The following is a 17,569-nucleotide window of genomic DNA, read 5'->3' as shown; positions in this document are numbered from 1 at the left end:
TTGGCCCTTCCAGCCTGAACTCTCCTATGATCCTATGATGATTTCCTATGATAATAAAGTTAGAATTTATTCCGCTAGTTCCAAACAAAAGAAGGTGGGAACAGTATTCTTGCTAACAGTTGGTGAAACGCTATTTATTTAGCTGGCAGAGAGATGAGATTATTGTCAGTGGGTTTGTGAACTATCATGTTCCTGGTGTCTGAAAATAAGATTTCATTAACAAAATGTCTTTTGCCTCTATGGCTGCAAAGGTAACCTTTTGAAAATGAACTGAGGATAGACTAATGCAGTCATTTCATCTGGAATTTGCAGATAATCTGAAATAATAATGCGTAATGATACAAAATGCTTCCAGTCATCTCTGTGGGATATTAGCAGTAAAGCCCAATGACGGCAATTTGTATATTAACATTGTTAATTATTTAATATTACACAAAGTTCACAAAAGAGAGAGTCAGCTGTATTATCAAAGTATAGTCAGTCTAATGTGACAGTTCTCTAGTCTAATGAATATAATGGCTTTTACTCTAATAAGCGCTCAGTCATATATTAAACTTAAAACTATATATTACAGGGATAATAAATTAGTCTTCAAACTGTGAACCAACTTGCCTGAGGGTGTACAACCTTGCTGGTGGATTTATGGTGATTTTAACCTTTCACTTCAGAGACTACTGATCTTCTAGACTTGCTCTTTATACGGTTGGGGCTGTGGTGCTTCTTCAGCAGTTGAAAGGACTGGTTAGCTCTTCTGTAAATTAGCCATTAAAAAATTCTTTCAGTACCTTTGGACTCTTTCATTACCTTGCACAAAAAGGTAATTTCATATAAAATCAAGTGCACATGACCTGCTAAAGTAAGGATATCCTGAATTCATAAAGCTACTAAATCTATTTTCGTAACATGTCTAAAGAGAGCTGCCTGTTGCTTGCCAGATGTACTCCTTTATTACTATTTATCTAGTGACTGAATTTCTATTTCTATTGGTTTAATTTTTTTGGTCCCTTCACAGAAGTCCTCACAAGGTAAAAAGCCAAAGTAAACCCCCCTCCCTCCCCCCCCAAATCCTCTCTGTTTGTGCTCTGACCTATGAAAATGTTCACAGAGTGATAGCCTCAAAAATCAGCAGTCAAGGCTGGTTACACAAAAGCAACACCACCATCTACCCTCTTGAGGAGACTGTGTATGAAATTGTGGTCAGTCTGCATTGTAAAACACTGTCTGCCTGATTCTCCAGCTCCTTCAGGAATCTGAAATAACATTTTCCCATAAACGTGCATGGTAATGCATGCTGACAAACAATAAACCCAGAGCACAAAATATGCTTCAGTGATAACTAGCATTCCTAAATTTGTTCTGCACAAGTAAAGCAAAGGCCCTTGCAGCCTTTCTGTCAAAAAAAAAAATTTCTCTAGCAGTTTTACAAACAGTCATGATCTGTTTGTGTGTATTGTGGGGTACAGCCCATAAAAACAGTTCATATAAAAACTTGTGCTAGGAAGTATTTTTAAGCTTGAAGTACATTGTGTGACCCATCAGCAAATGCATTTCAAAGAAATAGCAGCTTGTTAGAGATGAGAGAGGAAGAGAATATGAACCATTTGTTTCTTATTTGGATCAGTTTGAACACAAATTTACTTTCTTTTCCTTTGCAGACTTTTTGCCTGGTCTGAAATTCATCTCCGTAATTTTTCTTGCTGTCTTCCCAGGATACTGATCTGTGCAGGAGGGTGAGAACAGCAATACATTCTGGGAATGATCTGGGAATATCCAGTTCCTTGAGGAAGCACAAGTGTTTGTGAAATTTTGAAAGACAACAGAATGAAAGTTGAGGTGCCAGATTAGAGACGAAGGTCACTAAAATAAGCTAAGCTGCTAAACCTCAGTACAAGCAATTGTAACTTGGGAGTCTAAATGGAATTTCTCTCTTGGGAGAGAAATTGAAGAAGCATGAGAGTCACTAACAGAAATAATGAGAATGCATATGAGAAATGAGAGGTCTGTCTCCTTTACCTCTTTCTGAATAAGGTATTGTCAATTTAGTATCTTTCCTGTAAAGTAGTTTGATAGGAATGAATTTCCTACGGGAGAGCTACAGAGTCTCAGGGCCTTTTCTTTCCAATAAAAGAAAAAAAATACATATATGCTTTGATGTGTGCATGTCGTTTTGCTTATTTTTGGAAAAAAGTGTAAAAATAATAATTTTGAAGCATTTTCTAAAGGTGGTTATATTCTGTATTTGTCCAGCATGCCTATTTCACATCCCTTGGATTGATAACGCTGCATCCTTAGTTCCCAGACCTTTCCTCCTGGGCTTTGTGAGATGCGTTATTTGGAAGGAGCACAGCTGGGTGCTGGACTGTAATTTCTCATGCAGCTAGCATCAGATCCATCAGTTGATTTGAAGGTTAGGACCAAGACCTTAGAAGTGGGTGGGGAGCTAACAGACAGACTGATGTTCCTGCTGTGTTCACAGAGGCTTAAATCAGTGAGAAAAGGGTCAGCCACATCTATATTATTTTCACCTTTTGCCTCAGATACTGTGATTTGCAGTAATCTGGTTCAGAAATGACAAAGAAACGGCTGCCTGCTGTGGGGTTCCCATGCCACAGAAAGCTGTAATGAGTTGGTAATGAGATGGAGATAAGGAAGACATTTCTAGCGATTATTATGTAGTCTAGACAAATCCCAGTGATGTACTGAGCAGAAGGCTAAATCTTTGCACCACTTACCACCACCCAAATATCTCAGTATACTTAAGACATCCTCATGGTATAATGCAAGAAGAAGGTGGTAGGACAAAATGTCTTGCACACATCTTGATCGATGTTTCCCTTACTATGTATGTTTGTTATTGGTCAGTCACTAACAATGTTTAATGACTAGAAATGCAGCTGATGGGCAATATGTATTTCAGATCAGTGTCAAGAAAGACTGTGTGACCTTGGAAGTTTTTTGGCTGTGGAACTGTCTCCTTAGAAAATGAGAAACTCAGTTATTTTGCATATGTGTTCATTGACGAACCCCAGATATATAACTGGAACGTAAACGAAGATGAGACAGTGAAAAACAGGAGACTATTTACTTTGGAATACAGTCCTAAATTGAGATTTAATGGTTGTTTCCACTTCTGTCTTTTATGATACCTACAGTGTATTTAGATTTTTATCAATATATGTACGTGTATGCACATAAGTATACAAATGCTCCAGAAGAAAATGTTTTACTTCAGTTTTCCTTGAGGCATCAGCTGTTCTGTGATCAGTGTTAAGGTATGTAAGATATACCCAGGTATTAGAGTAACTGTGACCAAAAAAAGGAAAAAAGCAAAGACTTACTCTGTAGATCATTTACAGTTTTTTTCAAAATGTGTGGTTATGAATAAATCATTTACTTCCTCAAGTGTGTGCTCTGCAGGATGGATTTCAGACACAAAAAGAATTCAAAGGTCAAAGAATTACAATACATTTACTGCATCCCTGTATGACAGCAAAGCTCATTATTATTTGCAGTATCCCGTCCTTCTCAATTAAATCATCAGATCACAGGTACATTCTGGAGCATCCCAATTATAAAAGGTTACTTCCATCAATTTATTCCTGATTAGTTTATTTATTACTGCCCTTGACACTTGATTCCAGTCAGCACTCTTTTCTCAAGATAAAAGGGCTTATTATTTTAAAAGTAATATACCATGATTTTAAATAAAAATATGTTGTAAATATTTAAAAAGAAAGCTTGTAAAAAACTTGGCTTTGATGGAATTGTGTTCTCTTATGCCACAAAGAAGTCTGATTCCTTGCAGGTGACCACGGGCAAACTTCTAAATAGTTTTGTTACTGAATCCTCCTTCTAGCCATAAAAGGATAGAAGAAATGCTATGAGCTGCAATTCTTTTAAGTTTTGAATAGGTATTTCAAAAGCGCAGCTTCCGTCCCTGGTTTTCAGAGTATTTTAAAATGAGCCCTCTGGTGGTTCTGTGGTTGTTTCTCCTGAAGAATTTTGCTTACAGAGCTGCCATTTTGTGTCAGCTGATGTACTCCCAAGAGATAGACGAGCTCTTGAAGAACTTTTGATGACATATCTAATTTACAGCCCCTGCACCTTAAATGGCTAAGTTGTCACTGGAGAGACAACGGATGTTGTTAGAGATGGGGTAAGCCCTTTCCTTCCTTATTCTGCATGTGCACTTCAGAGATTTGCCTAGAGAGTAGACCTGCAAGTCATCCGGAGAGCTTTGCCAAACTGGGGCACTTCAGAAGTTTCTGTCCTTACTTAACAGCAAACACCCTTTTCCTCTAGCGGGAAAGGGTGGAACGATCCTACTCTGCTGAGCTACTCAGCCTCACTTATTCAGCTCCTAGACTCGGTTTGCGGCCTGCAGCCTGACGGTAAGCGTAAGCCCAAGCTGCCTACTCTGCAGCAGGCTGAGCGACGCCCTCGCACCACCCCGGCCTTCCTCCGGCCGCGCTCCCCTCCAGTTTGGGGGGGACACACAGCACCTGGGCACTTCTTACCACTCTTCTCCCCGGGGCTCCTGCCCTCCTCGTGCTAGATTTAGACCTGATAAAACAAACAAAAAAAAAACCTAAAAAACAAACGCACTTAAAATTTAGGTGTACCCTTTATTATTCCAGGGCTTAGCCTAAACCGCCTCTCAGCGTCAGCCTCCCCTCGCTCCGTGACTGCGGTCAGAAAGCCCGCCGCCGCGGCAGCCCCCACCTGCCCGCCACCTCGGCGGGCGGGGCGCCGGAGACCCCCGCCTCCCGCCTCCTCCGCCTCCGCGAGCAGCAGGTGGAAGGAGCGCTTTTCGCCGCCCTGACGGGGACGGGACGGGCCCGGAGGAGCCGGCGGAGAGGGGCGCAGCGCCGCCGGCCCCGCTCCGTCCCCGTCCCGGCTGCGGGGGGAGCTGGTTTGCCCTCCGCCGTGAGGGCGCCCGCTCACCTCCGCCGCCGGCTGTCGCGGCTCCTCGCCCCTTTGGCGGGGCGCCGCCGGGCGAGTCTCCCCTCTCCGGGTGCTCTCCGAGGCACTGCGCCCTCCCCCGCGGTGCCGCCGCTGCGGCAGCAGGGGGCGCCGGGCTGCCCTGGGGCAGCTGGGGGGGGCGGAGGGGGGGCTCTCCTCGCCATGGCCTTCACCTTCGCCGCCTTCTGCTACATGCTGTCGCTGGTGCTCTGCGCCGCCCTCATCTTCTTCGCCATCTGGCATGTGAGTAGCCGCGGGCCCCGCTCGCCCCCCGGCCGTTAGAGACGGTTCGAAGCACGAGGCGACCGTTGGCGGGGCGGGGGAGGGGGGGGAGGTCGTGCCGTCCGTTGAGCCCTTTACACACGCTGGGTGAGCTGGGCAGATTTTGTCCTGTATTACTGTTACTATTTTTTTTAACAAGGCTTTACAAACACAAAGACCGATGAAAATGCTTCTGTGAGGGTTTAAGCCTCCCCCCCCCCAAAAAAAAAAAAAAATCTTGACCTTCCGCGCTCCTGGGATGCGCGTACACGCTGAACGCTGTTCTGGGCTTGTAAACGCGGAGAGCGTCCTGCGCTCTTGGCTTTCGCTGAAGTGGAAGTACTTATGGCTCCAGTATTAATCGTGCTAATCGGTGAGGACTTCAAGGTAAGAGTCACAGTTCGCGTCGCCCGAGGACAGAGCGTGGTGGTGGAAAAGCCTTCACCCACGCGGTAAAGCGGTTGGATAGTCTTTCCTTCAATAATAACTGTGTTAATGACCTCTTAGAAGTCAGAGTCGTCGAGAGTTTCATGAGAAACTTCATCATCCTTGTAATGCATGAGCTGGGTGCTGAGTGTCCATTAGTTTCACTTGAAAGTGGAATTGTGCCCTTCTTACTGTACCCTGGGTGCCTGCAGTAGCTACAGGTACGTAACTTGAAAGGTGTTTATTTCAGCAGTGGCGATGTTATCCTTATGCATAATTAGAAATTCTTTTAAATGATTACATATTTTTGAATCATTTATGCTGTATGGACGCTACACAAATAACTTCATGCCGTAAACGTTTAGGAGGGAACAGTATAACTGTATAACTATATGAAAAAGAGAGGAAGTTTCAGGAGTACTTTTACAGGACAGATACCTGGTGGAGTAAAATTTAAAAAAAAAAAAAAAACCCTTTGACTAACAAGCAAGGGAAATACAGAATTTATTTTTATTGAAACAAGACAGTAGTAAAGCTGCTAGCTTTTATGTAAGCCTAATAGGAATAAGAACTAGAACATATTTGTGTGTTGCAAGAAATCTAATTGTTCGAAACTGTTAACGGTGTAGTTACAAAACGCAAAAATATTATAGTAATACCGTGGTACTGCAAGGCTGAAAAGAGTCTCTAGCAGGCAACTAATGTGCTCCTGTGCTCTGAACAAAGATTAAAAAAAAAAAAAACCTCATGATCTCTTCCTTCCTACCCCGCAAACCTTAAGGACCCCAAAAAGTGAGGTTTCTACAACTTCCTCAAAGGGCTTGGAGTGAAAAAGTGTTTTCTATTCTGAATCTCTTGCTACATGTTAAACTGTTACTTCCTTAATTACTGTCATCGTTTTAATAGTTTCTGACATATTTGAAGTCTGTTATCATGTCTCACCAGGAGTATTCTTCCTGGACTGAAGCTGCTGTTGTCTAAGGACATATAGTACTTCTAGCAAATGTGTAAAATTATTCTTTTGTAAATCAATGTAGTTACCGCACATTTATTCTTACTGAAGCATTTTTCAACTTTGAGTCGGCAAACCCGTGGAGAGCAATCCATTATTTCTAAAGGTCCATAAGAGGCACCTAAGAAAGGAAACCTTTTGTCAATAGGTTTAGGTTTGTGGTGCATGGTTCTCATGCTTGTTGAAAAATTGTCAAGGTGTTGAAATCAAAAGTGGCTACTGTACAGTTTCTACTGTAATAGAGAAAGAATTGGTACAGTCTTTTCTTATAAATAGATGTTAATCCTATTAAAACATGTGGTTTGTGAAGATAATAGAATAACAAATATAACAGCCTACCAAAACAAACTTTTAAGCGTACCTTTTACCCATACATACAAAACACAAGAACTTTTATTATCCCCTCTGCAAGAACTGTTATAGTATGGTTTCTTATTTGTTCTAAAATGTAGTCTAACATGTAGCTAATGTAGTCAGTCATAGAAGTTTATTTTAAGCATCCCATGTACAAATTTTTCCCAAGAAGCAAAACTCCTACTCCTTCCCTGTAAACTGATTTTTTTCCACTGTAATGTATTTATAAGGGGACAGTAGACCTATTTTAAATAGGTTTTCAGAGGGCAGTAGAGGATTTTAAGAATAACATTATCCTGTTAAAGTGCCTTTTAAGTGTGTGGTTTTTTTTTTTTTTTAAGAATTTTGGTTACTAAGAATAAATTTTTGATTAATTTGATCCCATCACTTTGAAAGACTCATGAGGTTCAGAGGCTGAACCTGAATGTAAATTTTGTAAGTTATTTTAAAGGATTGGAATAAATTCCATAGCATTTGGACATCATGTTGTTCCAAGCTGGAGCTGACTGAGATTTTGGCAGTTATCTGGAATGATTTAACAATGGCTCAAGTAATATCTCATTTTATTCCTGCCAGGACATCAGATGGTTTATATAAGAATAATAATGTTCATTAATATTGATGTAATAGATGCATTAAAAATGTGAAGCCAAAACAAAAAACGTGTAAAATGAAGACTTCTGTTTTGGGAAACTGTCGTCTTCAGATGCCTTTTCTCTAGGTAGTTAAAGGATCTCTAAACATTGTTATACTTGGTACTCTGTTGGGACAGACAGAATGAAGCGAGACAGAATTTTTAAAGGAATCATAAAGAAAATACAGAAACTCCTTCAAATATCTGGAGGACACAAGACATTTTTTTCCTGCCGCTGAGTGAGGTGCCCATCTAGGTTTCCAGTGTTGGCTGGCGTGAGAAGAAATGAATATAAATTAGATGATACTAACGGAGGCATTTAAGCTACTTCGCGAGGTTTATCTTAGTGTATTATTGCTGGAATTTCACTCATGCATATTCAGTGAAAGAAAAGTGCTGGAAAATCTAATTCTCAGTGTTCTATATAATGTCAATACTGCTCTCTGAGGTGTAGCACTCTCTTAAGCATTTGAATTGCTAAATGACCACATTACTTCTATTTGGAATAACAGAATTCTGAAAGCATGACGTAGTAGTGGATACTTTTGTGCCACTGTTGTGCAAAAGTACTAGAGAATTTAGTAGAGAATGTAGAGACCTTGACCTTTCTACTTGATTCCTTCTAACCAGGCTGTGGAATTCAGTAAAACCTTACATTCCAATTATAGAATTACATGGACTATTTCAAAAAAACTTTCCTGATGTTCAGAGTAAATTCTACAGATCACTGTGAATTAGTGCTTTCAAAATTCAGTAACGCTTTTTCATCTGAGAACGAAAACATTTCCTTGAGTTTATGAATTATCGCAGGTATATAGTTTGGTAGATTGGACTACATTTGAAGCCACATTAGCTGAGTATTTGTTCACTAAATGCATCTGTCTTCAAATGAAGTTAGCCAACAGCAAAATGTTAAGCTAAGTGCGGTGAGTGAATACTGTGAAAAACCCATACATTATATAGAGATCTCTCAGTACAGTTGTACTGAGTATATACTCATATATGATTGCAAGATGTTGCAAGATGTGATTGCAGAAATGTAGTTATGATAGCTTTCTATTTGCTTTAGTAGCTGAGGTGTCATTTAAATGTATTTTGACAAAGGCATCCCTCTAAAATTCCTCGCCTAATTTTTGATAAGTTAGGCTTAATTTTGAGCATGAATGAAAAGTACAGGAGAGACTAATTTAAAGCTTGATTCGATAGCAAATTCACTTTAGTCACAAAGGACTTACTAGTGTATCAGTGTTCTCTATTTATAAATGTCTTACTATTTCTGTAGCTTTTGCTTGGAGGGTAGTGAGCTGTCTTATCTAAAAATGAATGAAGAGATTGAATGAATGTGAGCTTAGTTGAGCCTGTGCCTCTCTTGGATAAAGGCTGCCAGCCATCTCAATTTAACCTCTTTACACTGCATTAGAGCCTACCTTGAAATTAAAGTAATTTCCTTATAGACTTGTGGTCGAGCTTGAATCTTCTCTCAGTTATTTAAGTTCAGTTACGTCCTTTAATGAACCATTAATTCAGGTCTCTGAATAATATTGGGTAATTATATTATCCTTAAAGATAAGATCAGATTAAGGTTTGAGGAGCAAGAACACAAAGACTGTTACTGTATGTATTATACCTATTTCTTGAAGATATTTTTCTCTCTAACTCCGTGGCTGAGCACATTGTCCCTAAAGGTTTTATAGTCATGACAGCTTAAAGAATGAGTCTGATATTTCCACTCTTTTTAAAGACAGAGCACAACTAGATTGGTCTGACTATAACATAGCTTGACAGTTCCCTTAAAACTCTTCTTTCTAAAGTTTGTCACATTAATGCTGACAGACAACGTATCAGGCCAGGCAGCATAGACTACAGGACAAAATATATTTTGCATACTGGTAAATAAATGTATTTCAGTTTATTTACCTTGTCATGCTTAAATAATAATTTAAACAAATCATGAAAGTATTTGGGCTCTCCTACAGACTTAAAAACTGTAAAAAGGTGCAATTGTCTGTCTATATTCTTGAACTGTCATGGTGAAATTTATTTGGAGAATGGCTCTAAATTGTGAGGGATTGCCACTGGTTGTACTTCCAGATGCTTCACAAATCACAGTGACTCCGTTACTTACATAAGTCTATGCAGCCGTATACCTCCCATGAAGATGTGCAGAGAACTGTTTCGGTGTTTGGATGTCACATGTACTGTATTTTTCTTTATCTTAAGAGTAGCTGAAAGATCTGATTACTGCAGAGATTTTATCTCTAAATTGGCAAATCATGTATTTCTAGTGCTTTTTTTAAACTGCAGGGGTTGTTAATAAGCAAGGCAGTACTGCTTTCATGTTTTATTAGACTGTTAGCACAACTCTCAGATGGAGTTTCAGGCATGAGTTTATAGCACTTGTTATATTTATTTGTTTTTTGAGCCGCTCAAAGGACAATGTTAAATCACCCTTAAAACATTTAACTCAACCCTCAGACCTCTGACTTTTGATCTTTTGGGTTTTTTTCCCCTGAAGACAAAAATACCCTCTTATCAAGATAGTTTTCAGAAAGAGGAAGAGTAAGAAGCTCAGCAGAATTAAAATATTTTCCTTACAGATACTAGGACATCTCTTTGACCTGATTCTTTTCCTCAGTGACTCTTGCGTGCAGTTCGTTTGTAATCACTGCTGCTGCTGACAGCTAGAGTCAACTCTTTACCAGGCAATCAAATAGGTCTCACTTAAGTCATAGTCTGGGGGTAATGAGGGACTTAACTTTTTTTGAGGTTGGTGATTTTGAAAACGTTTCCACTTTTTGTGGAAACAAAGTATCTTTCCCATGTGAAACAGGCAAGCATTATTATTATTTCCACTCTGCGAAGGGATATTCGCTGAAAGTCACAGGACAGAGTCAGTTGATGAGGTAAAGGCAGAATTTCAAGTGCTAGCTGATTTACTAGATTAACTTGTTCCGATGTTCCACAGTTTGAAATTCCCATAAAAAAAATTAAGTTCATGACCATGATGCTGTGCAGAGAGCAAGATGCAGTTTTATCAACAGAATAGCTCCTGTACTCCTTGGGTAACTCTAGATAATTACTCCTTCAAAAATGTCCAGTTCCTGTTAAATGAAAGTTAATACAAAGTTCATAACATAATTTAGGGGGGCCTAGTCCCATCTCTTCTTCAAAGCAGGGCTATCTCTGTGAACATTTGTTTTCTTATATGCAGTTGGAATTTCCCTTGGTACAGCCTGCGACTGTTGTCCTCTTGCTATGCACCTTTGAGAGGAGCCTTGCCTTCTCTATAACCCCACCTAAGAAACTGAAGGCAGCAGTTAGACCTCTCTGTAGCCAAACCCGCTTCAGCCTCTCCTCGTACGCCATGTGCTCCAGCCCCCAACCATCTTAGCAGCTTCCCCTGGACTTGAATTAGGTTGCTGGTAACTCTCTTGAACTGGCGGACCCAACCTGGGCACTGGATTCCAGAGGTGGCCTCACCAGTGCTGCACAGAGGGCACATACCTGCTGGTTTTATTGGTAATGCAGCCCTGTATGTGGTTAGTCTTTTTTGCTGCAAGATTGCAGCAAAACTCCTGTGTTGAACTACTTCTGTCCACTAGGACAACAAGGTCCTTTTCTGCTGCGCTGCTCCCAACACAGCTGGCTCCCAGCCTGTTGTGTGGCATGAGGCTGTTCTGTCCCAGGTGCAGGGCTTTGAATTTGTCTCTGTTGATGGTCATGGACTGCTCCCTGGCCCATTCCTACAGCTTGTCAAGGCCAACCTGAATGGCAGCCATGCCCTCCAGCATATCACCTGGTCTCCCCAATTTGGTGTCATCTGCAAACTTGCTGAGAGTGCATGCTGCCCCACCTCCCAAGTCATTGATGAAGATGTCGGACAGGACTTGCTCCAGTATTGCTCCCTGAGGACCTGTACTCCTAACTAGGCGTGAGTCAGACTTCAAACCATTGACCACTATCCTTTGAGCCTGGTGGTACAGCCAGTTTTTCAGGCACCTCGTAGTCTGCCCATCCTGCCTGTGTCTATCCAGTTTGGCTATAGAACTTTTCTCCTGGAACACTGTATCTCCCTCATGCCTGGTGTTTCACTGCACCTGGGAAAACTCAGAGGAGCATCAATGAACCTTGTGGAAGCAGCAGAAGTATCTGTATATTTTTTTCTTCACTTCCTGTTGAAAAAAAAAGATGTATTTTAGGAATTTTTTTTGTGATAAGCTGTATTAGAAGGCACTGAAAAATTGCAAAATTGCTGCAGTGGAAGTAGCTTTACTCTGCTAAACACAGCAGGAGTGCTGAACTTGCAACTACCTTTGTGATAATGCAAGTAAATGAAACGGAACATAAGGGAGACGAAGAAATAGCTTATTCCTTCGGTAGTCTCTGCTGAACATAAAACACTGCTCAGAGCTCTTCATCAGTATAATAGATGATGAAATTGAAACAGAAATACATTTGGATTGGTTTTATGTCCTTTTGTATTTCTAGGCTTTTGGAGGTTATGTCATATTCCAGCTGTCAGAGCTAGAAACTTGAAAAAAATATGGTTGGAAGTCTAAGCTAAGCACCTCACTGAAGAAGCTACAGTTTAAAAAACTGAATCTTTTGAGAGATTTACAGTAAAATGGTGAGAATTAGTAAGTTGAGTCCTTTGTGATTCTTTGATAACAGGTGCTGTGCAAGTGCCAAGCATTGCTGATATCAGCGCCATGTTTTGGATAGAATGATGCTTGATTTTTTTTTTTTTTTTAAATGCATTTAAATGCCAACCATCTTCATGCTGTGATTCACTGTTTTAAGTGTCTGATTGTTTAGTCAATCTTCTGTTGCATTATTATTTTATCATGTTAAGAGTTCTGGCTAGATAGTTCAGTTAGTATCACCATATGTAATACTCCTTCCCTTTTAATAGTATTGTACAACACTTAAGTATAAACTGCCCTGTACATTCACAGAATGGGTGCTTATAAACAAGAATAATGGAGGCTCCACTCAGATGAGTTTACCTGCATGTGCTTCAAAGTTGACCTGCCCTCTGGATTACATAAACACTAGTAGAAGATCCTTTACAGAATGCATTTGATGATCATTTCTACTTGGACCTACTTGGAGGAATCTCATGGGGTAGGGCCCTAGAAGGAAAGGGGGGTTCAGGAGAGCTGGTTAATATTCAAGCATCACTTCCTCTAGGCTCAAGATGGGTGCATCCCTCTGAGGAAGAAGTCGAGCAAAGTGGGCAGAAGACCTACATGGATGAGCAAGGAACTCCTGGCAAAACTCCAACAGAAGAAGGAAGTCTACAGAATGTGGAAAAGGGGACAGGCCACTTGGGAGGAACACAGGGACGTTGTCAGAGTGTGCAGGGATGCCACAAGGAAGGCTAAGGCCCACTTGCAATTAAATCTGGCAAGGGGTGTCAAGGACAACAAGAAGGCCTTCTTCAAATACATCCATAGCAAAAGGAAGGCTATGGAAAATGTGGGCCCGCTGCTGAAGGGGCGGGTGCCCTGGTGACAAAGGATACAGAGGAGGAAGAGTTGCTGAATGCCTTCCATACTTTAATCTTTACTGCTAAGGCCAGCCCTGGGGAATTTCAGACCCTGGGGACAAGAGAGAAAGTCTGGAGAAAGGAAGACTCTCCCTTGGGGGAGGAGGATCAGCTTAGAGATCATGTAGGCAAACTTGACATCCACAAGTCCATGGGCCCCGATGGGATGCACTCACGAGTGCTGAGGGAGCTGGCAGATGTTATTGGTAGGCCACTCTCCATCATCTTGGAAAGGTCCTGGAGAACAGGAGAGGTGCCTGAGGACTGCAAGAAGGCCAATGTCACCCCAGTCTTCCAAAAGGGCAAGATGGAGGACCCAGGGAACTCCAGACCTGACAGCCTCACCTCCATCCCGGGAAAGGTGAGGGAACAGCTCATCCTGGAGGTCATCACTGAGCACGTGGAGGACAAGAAGGTGATCAGGAGTAGTCAGCATGGCTTCACCAAAGGGAAATCATGCTTCACCAACCTGAGAGCCTTCTCTGATGGGATGCCTGGCTGGGTAGAGGAGGGCAGAGCAGTGGATGTTGTCTCCCTGGACTTCAGCAAGGCTTTTCACACTGCCTCCCATCACATCCTCCTAGGCAAGCTCAGGAAGTGTGGGCAGGATGAGTGGAGAGTGAGGTGGATTGAGAACTGGCTGAATGGCAGAGCTCAGAGGGTTGTGGTCAGTGGTGCAAAGTCTAGTTGGAGGCCTGTAGCTAGTGGTGTCCCCCAGGGGTCAGTCCTGGCTCCAGTCTTGTTCAATATATTCATCAGTGATCATAGATGAAGGGACAGAGTGCCTCCTCCACAATTTTGCTGATACAAAACTGGAAGGAGTGAGTGATACCCCAGAGGGCTGTGCTGCCCTTTCTGTGCTGCTGTGCTTTCAGAACAGGCTGGAGAGCTGGGCGGAGAGGAACCTCATGAAATTCAGCATAGGGAAAAAGGCAGGGTCCTGCACCTCGGGAGGAACAGCCCCATGCAGCAGTACAGGTTGGGGGTTGACCTGCTGGAAAGCAGCTCTGCAGAGAAGGACCTGGGAGTCCTGGGGGACAACAAGTTAAGAGCATGAGGCAGCAATGTGCCCTTGTGGCCAGGAAGGCCAATGGGATCCTGGGGTGCATCAGGAAGAGTGTTGCCAGCAGGTGGAGGGAGGTGATCCTGCCCCTCTCCTCAGCCCTGGTGAGGCCTCACCTGGAGTACTGTGTCCGGTTCTGGGCTCCCCACTACAAGAGAGACATAGACATACTAGAGCAAGGCCAGGAAAGCGCTACAAAGATGAGGAGGGGACTGGAGCATGTCTCCTCTGAAGAAAGGCTGAGGGAGCTGGGTCTGTGTAGCCTGGAGAAGAGAAGACTGAGAGGCGATCTCATCAATGTGTACAAATATCCGAAGGGAGGGTCTCGGGTAACGGTGCTAATTCTGCCATGCATCAATTTTTACATGGTATAGTGATCTTTTAAGAATATAAATATATGGAAAAAGGATGCATGGAACAGAAATTAAAACTGTCAAAATAATGCATTTGTGTAGAAAACTTTGAAAGCTAAGGAACAGAGTAAGTTGTGGTGTGGTGGTAACATTGGAAATTTGCTTAGAGAAAGCACTAGCTGATTGGCCGGTCTCTCATCTGTGACTCTTATCTAACTGATACTGAAAAATATCTTCTCTTTTTGTTTAACTCTCTTACCTCTTCTTCCTTTGCAGCAAATATTTTTTCTAGTTTATCTCTTCTGTTGTATTTTCCCATCTATTTACTACCCTCTCCCTGAAATTATTCTGCAGAGCATCCTGTTTATTTCTAGCTTTGATATTATCAGCTTTGTACTGTTAACTGATTAAAAAAAAAAAAAAAGTGCTTCTATTCCTTTTGAGAATAATTTACAAAGATGGAGCTTTGTGACATTAATGTTTCTGGGTATTTTCCCTCCCATATCTCCTGTACTGTAGATTTGATGAGAAGAAAAAGGGAAGTGGGGACACTGAACAGCAGCACATTGCATGTAGGAGGGGATAAATTAAAAATAATTTGTAATTTTGAGGAAAACAGGGGCAGAAGATTGCTTTATTTCATATCTATAGTTGGCCAATTATATTGCCTCCAGCCAGAATTAACCTGCTATCGACCCAATGTCACCAGGCTTCCACCCTTCTCTTGCCCTCCCTGTCTGGCCAGTCTTCTGTATTAGGCCTTTCACCAGCACAAGCCTAGGCAGTCCCCAGTTTGGTACGGAAAAAGTTGGGTAGTGCAGAATGTGGCCTGTACAAGTAAAAGATGTGAAAATCTCTGATAATAAAGCTGTGGTATGGAGATAACGAGCAATTTTAGTTGTTTCATTCCCCTTATTGCACTCCTTTGGTTGGGTATGGATTTTAATATAAAGAGAAACAAGGGTGAAATAAGGCGCTCTCTGGTGTTAAAAGCAGAGTTCTCCAGTTTCTCCTTAGTTTGTATTAAAAAACAATTCTGTTTTCTTCTGACCTTGCTTGTGTGTTGAGAGGTCTGCAGACCAGTTCAGTCTCCATTAGCCGTTGTATGGATTAGGGCCACAAATTATCATCACCCTGTTGACACATTGGCTGCGAAGTGTGAATCCAAACTCCCATAATTTCCTTTTGGCCCATCAAAGCTAGGGATGGAGCCTGGGAGTACTAACTATGTACGTCTGCATGTTAAATTTAATCTGCAGATCTGGTCTTTGTAGCCTTTCCAGGACAGGAGAAGAAAAGCTGGCTGGAAGAGTCTATGTGGAATGAAACAGGATGCCCTTTGCTAGATTCCCAAATGTGTGGCTGTGACTGGGAATCCATACTGTCACAAATTGTTTTTCAAGGCAATCCTGACTATCAGATCAAATTAGTACCTAATGAACAAGTGACAGCGTTCCTGATATGGCATGTCAGTTTGTTGTCACTGGTGGTCTGTATGTAACTGATCTTTGGGTCTTGGTGCTGAACTAAAGAGTTGGAAGAGATTAGACACCAAAAATGTTTACAAGTTTTTGATTTTGTTTTCTAAATGGAAAACCCTTATTGTCTTAGGAAGAATTCCCATGAAATATTCCATTGCACATAGGAGGAGGAGAACATATGTAGGGCAGGATATTGGTGGCATAGTTGCATCCAAAGCCTCAGGCGTCGCTTTGGAGCGTGGGAAATCTGTATTCAATTCCGTTCACTGGAGAGATTCAACCTGTATTTCCCGTAGCCTACAAAGGTGCGCTGACTTCTGGGCTGTTGAGAGGTACTAAGGTGGGAAACATTCTCAAGTCCTAATGGTAGGATTCCCCTCTGTGTAAGTGTTCATTGACAGAAGGACAAGAGTATGCGTGCAACCATTTGGGAGCGCCAAGCTCGGATCTACTGTCTTTGATTCAGACCCTGACCTTGGCTTTACCGCTAGCCTGTAGAGTATCCTGAGACAAGTGGCCTGCTAGATGGAGTGGTATCACGTTTTTACAATTCTTAAATAGAAAAGTAAGAGTCTCTTGTCTCCCTAATGCCTTCAATGAAATGGGTATATATGCAGTGTAGCACCATATGAGCAGTGGAATGGACAATGTTATCTCTGTTCCAAAAAAACCAAGTAGCCTGGTGATTCAGGTTCTCTTGAGAGATGGAAGACACGATTTTAAGTCAGCTGAGACAGAAGAAGTGATTCTGCCACACTGAGTGTACTTGACTGTACATGGAGATCCAATACTTAAATTTTTTCTGTTCAGAACAGCTTGGTGTATTCATCAATTTTGTTTTTTACTTGCTAATTGAAAACTTTTTTTTTCTTAATATAGGTAATAGCTGTTTGTGTCCCTTCAAAAATGTTGAGTTTCTGCAGGGATATATTTGATTCACAGAGGACTGCTTCTTTCTAAACTGTTTGCCTGTACTGAATGCAGTAATGCAAGGGTTGCAAAAAAAAAAAAAACCAAAAAAAAATTGTGACAACAAAATGATGAAAACTTTCAGGGGAAAAAAAATGCCTGACAGTCTGGGCTTACCTTACAAATTCCTCCTCCACTTGAAGTCTGTTTTGAAATGTGTTCTAGCTGCAGAAAGTGAAACAATTAGCCTATTTAGAAAGAGGCTCTGTACACCTGTATTAGCATCATCGCTTCTCTTCAGCTTGCTTCTTTGTCTTCCTCCTCTTAATGAAGTGCAGTTTATCTGTGCCAGCTGATTTTTCTTGGCTGGATTTCAAGTGGTCTAGACTGAAAGACAGGGAGGGGATAAAAAGCTGTGGTACAAGCGCAGGTAATCTCTGAACTTTATGTTTGGGGAATACTTGCCTTTTTTTTTTTTTTTCTTTTTTTTTCCCTTCTTTGTGAAGGAGAGGGTTGAAATCTCTCAATTTCAGGATAGCAGGAATGTATTTCAGTGACTGTGGTAA

At 41.6% G+C, this 17,569-nt stretch overlaps 1 protein-coding gene across 1 annotated transcript in view; it reads left to right on the top strand.

The window, feature by feature from the left end:
- Positions 1 to 5,124: 5,124 nt before the first annotated feature.
- The window catches only part of CNIH3 (cornichon family AMPA receptor auxiliary protein 3), a 49,365-nt gene continuing 36,920 nt past the window's right edge, over positions 5,125 to 17,569 (top strand). Inside the window, exon 1 of the mRNA XM_068936531.1 lies at positions 5,125 to 5,205. Within this exon, the coding sequence (XP_068792632.1) occupies positions 5,125 to 5,205 (81 nt within the window). The remainder of the gene's footprint in view (positions 5,206 to 17,569) is intronic.

Source organism: Struthio camelus, chromosome 3, assembly GCF_040807025.1.
Source record: "Struthio camelus isolate bStrCam1 chromosome 3, bStrCam1.hap1, whole genome shotgun sequence".
In the NCBI taxonomy this organism is placed as follows: Eukaryota; Metazoa; Chordata; class Aves; order Struthioniformes; family Struthionidae; genus Struthio; species Struthio camelus.
This window is presented reverse-complemented; position numbering and strand designations above follow the sequence as displayed.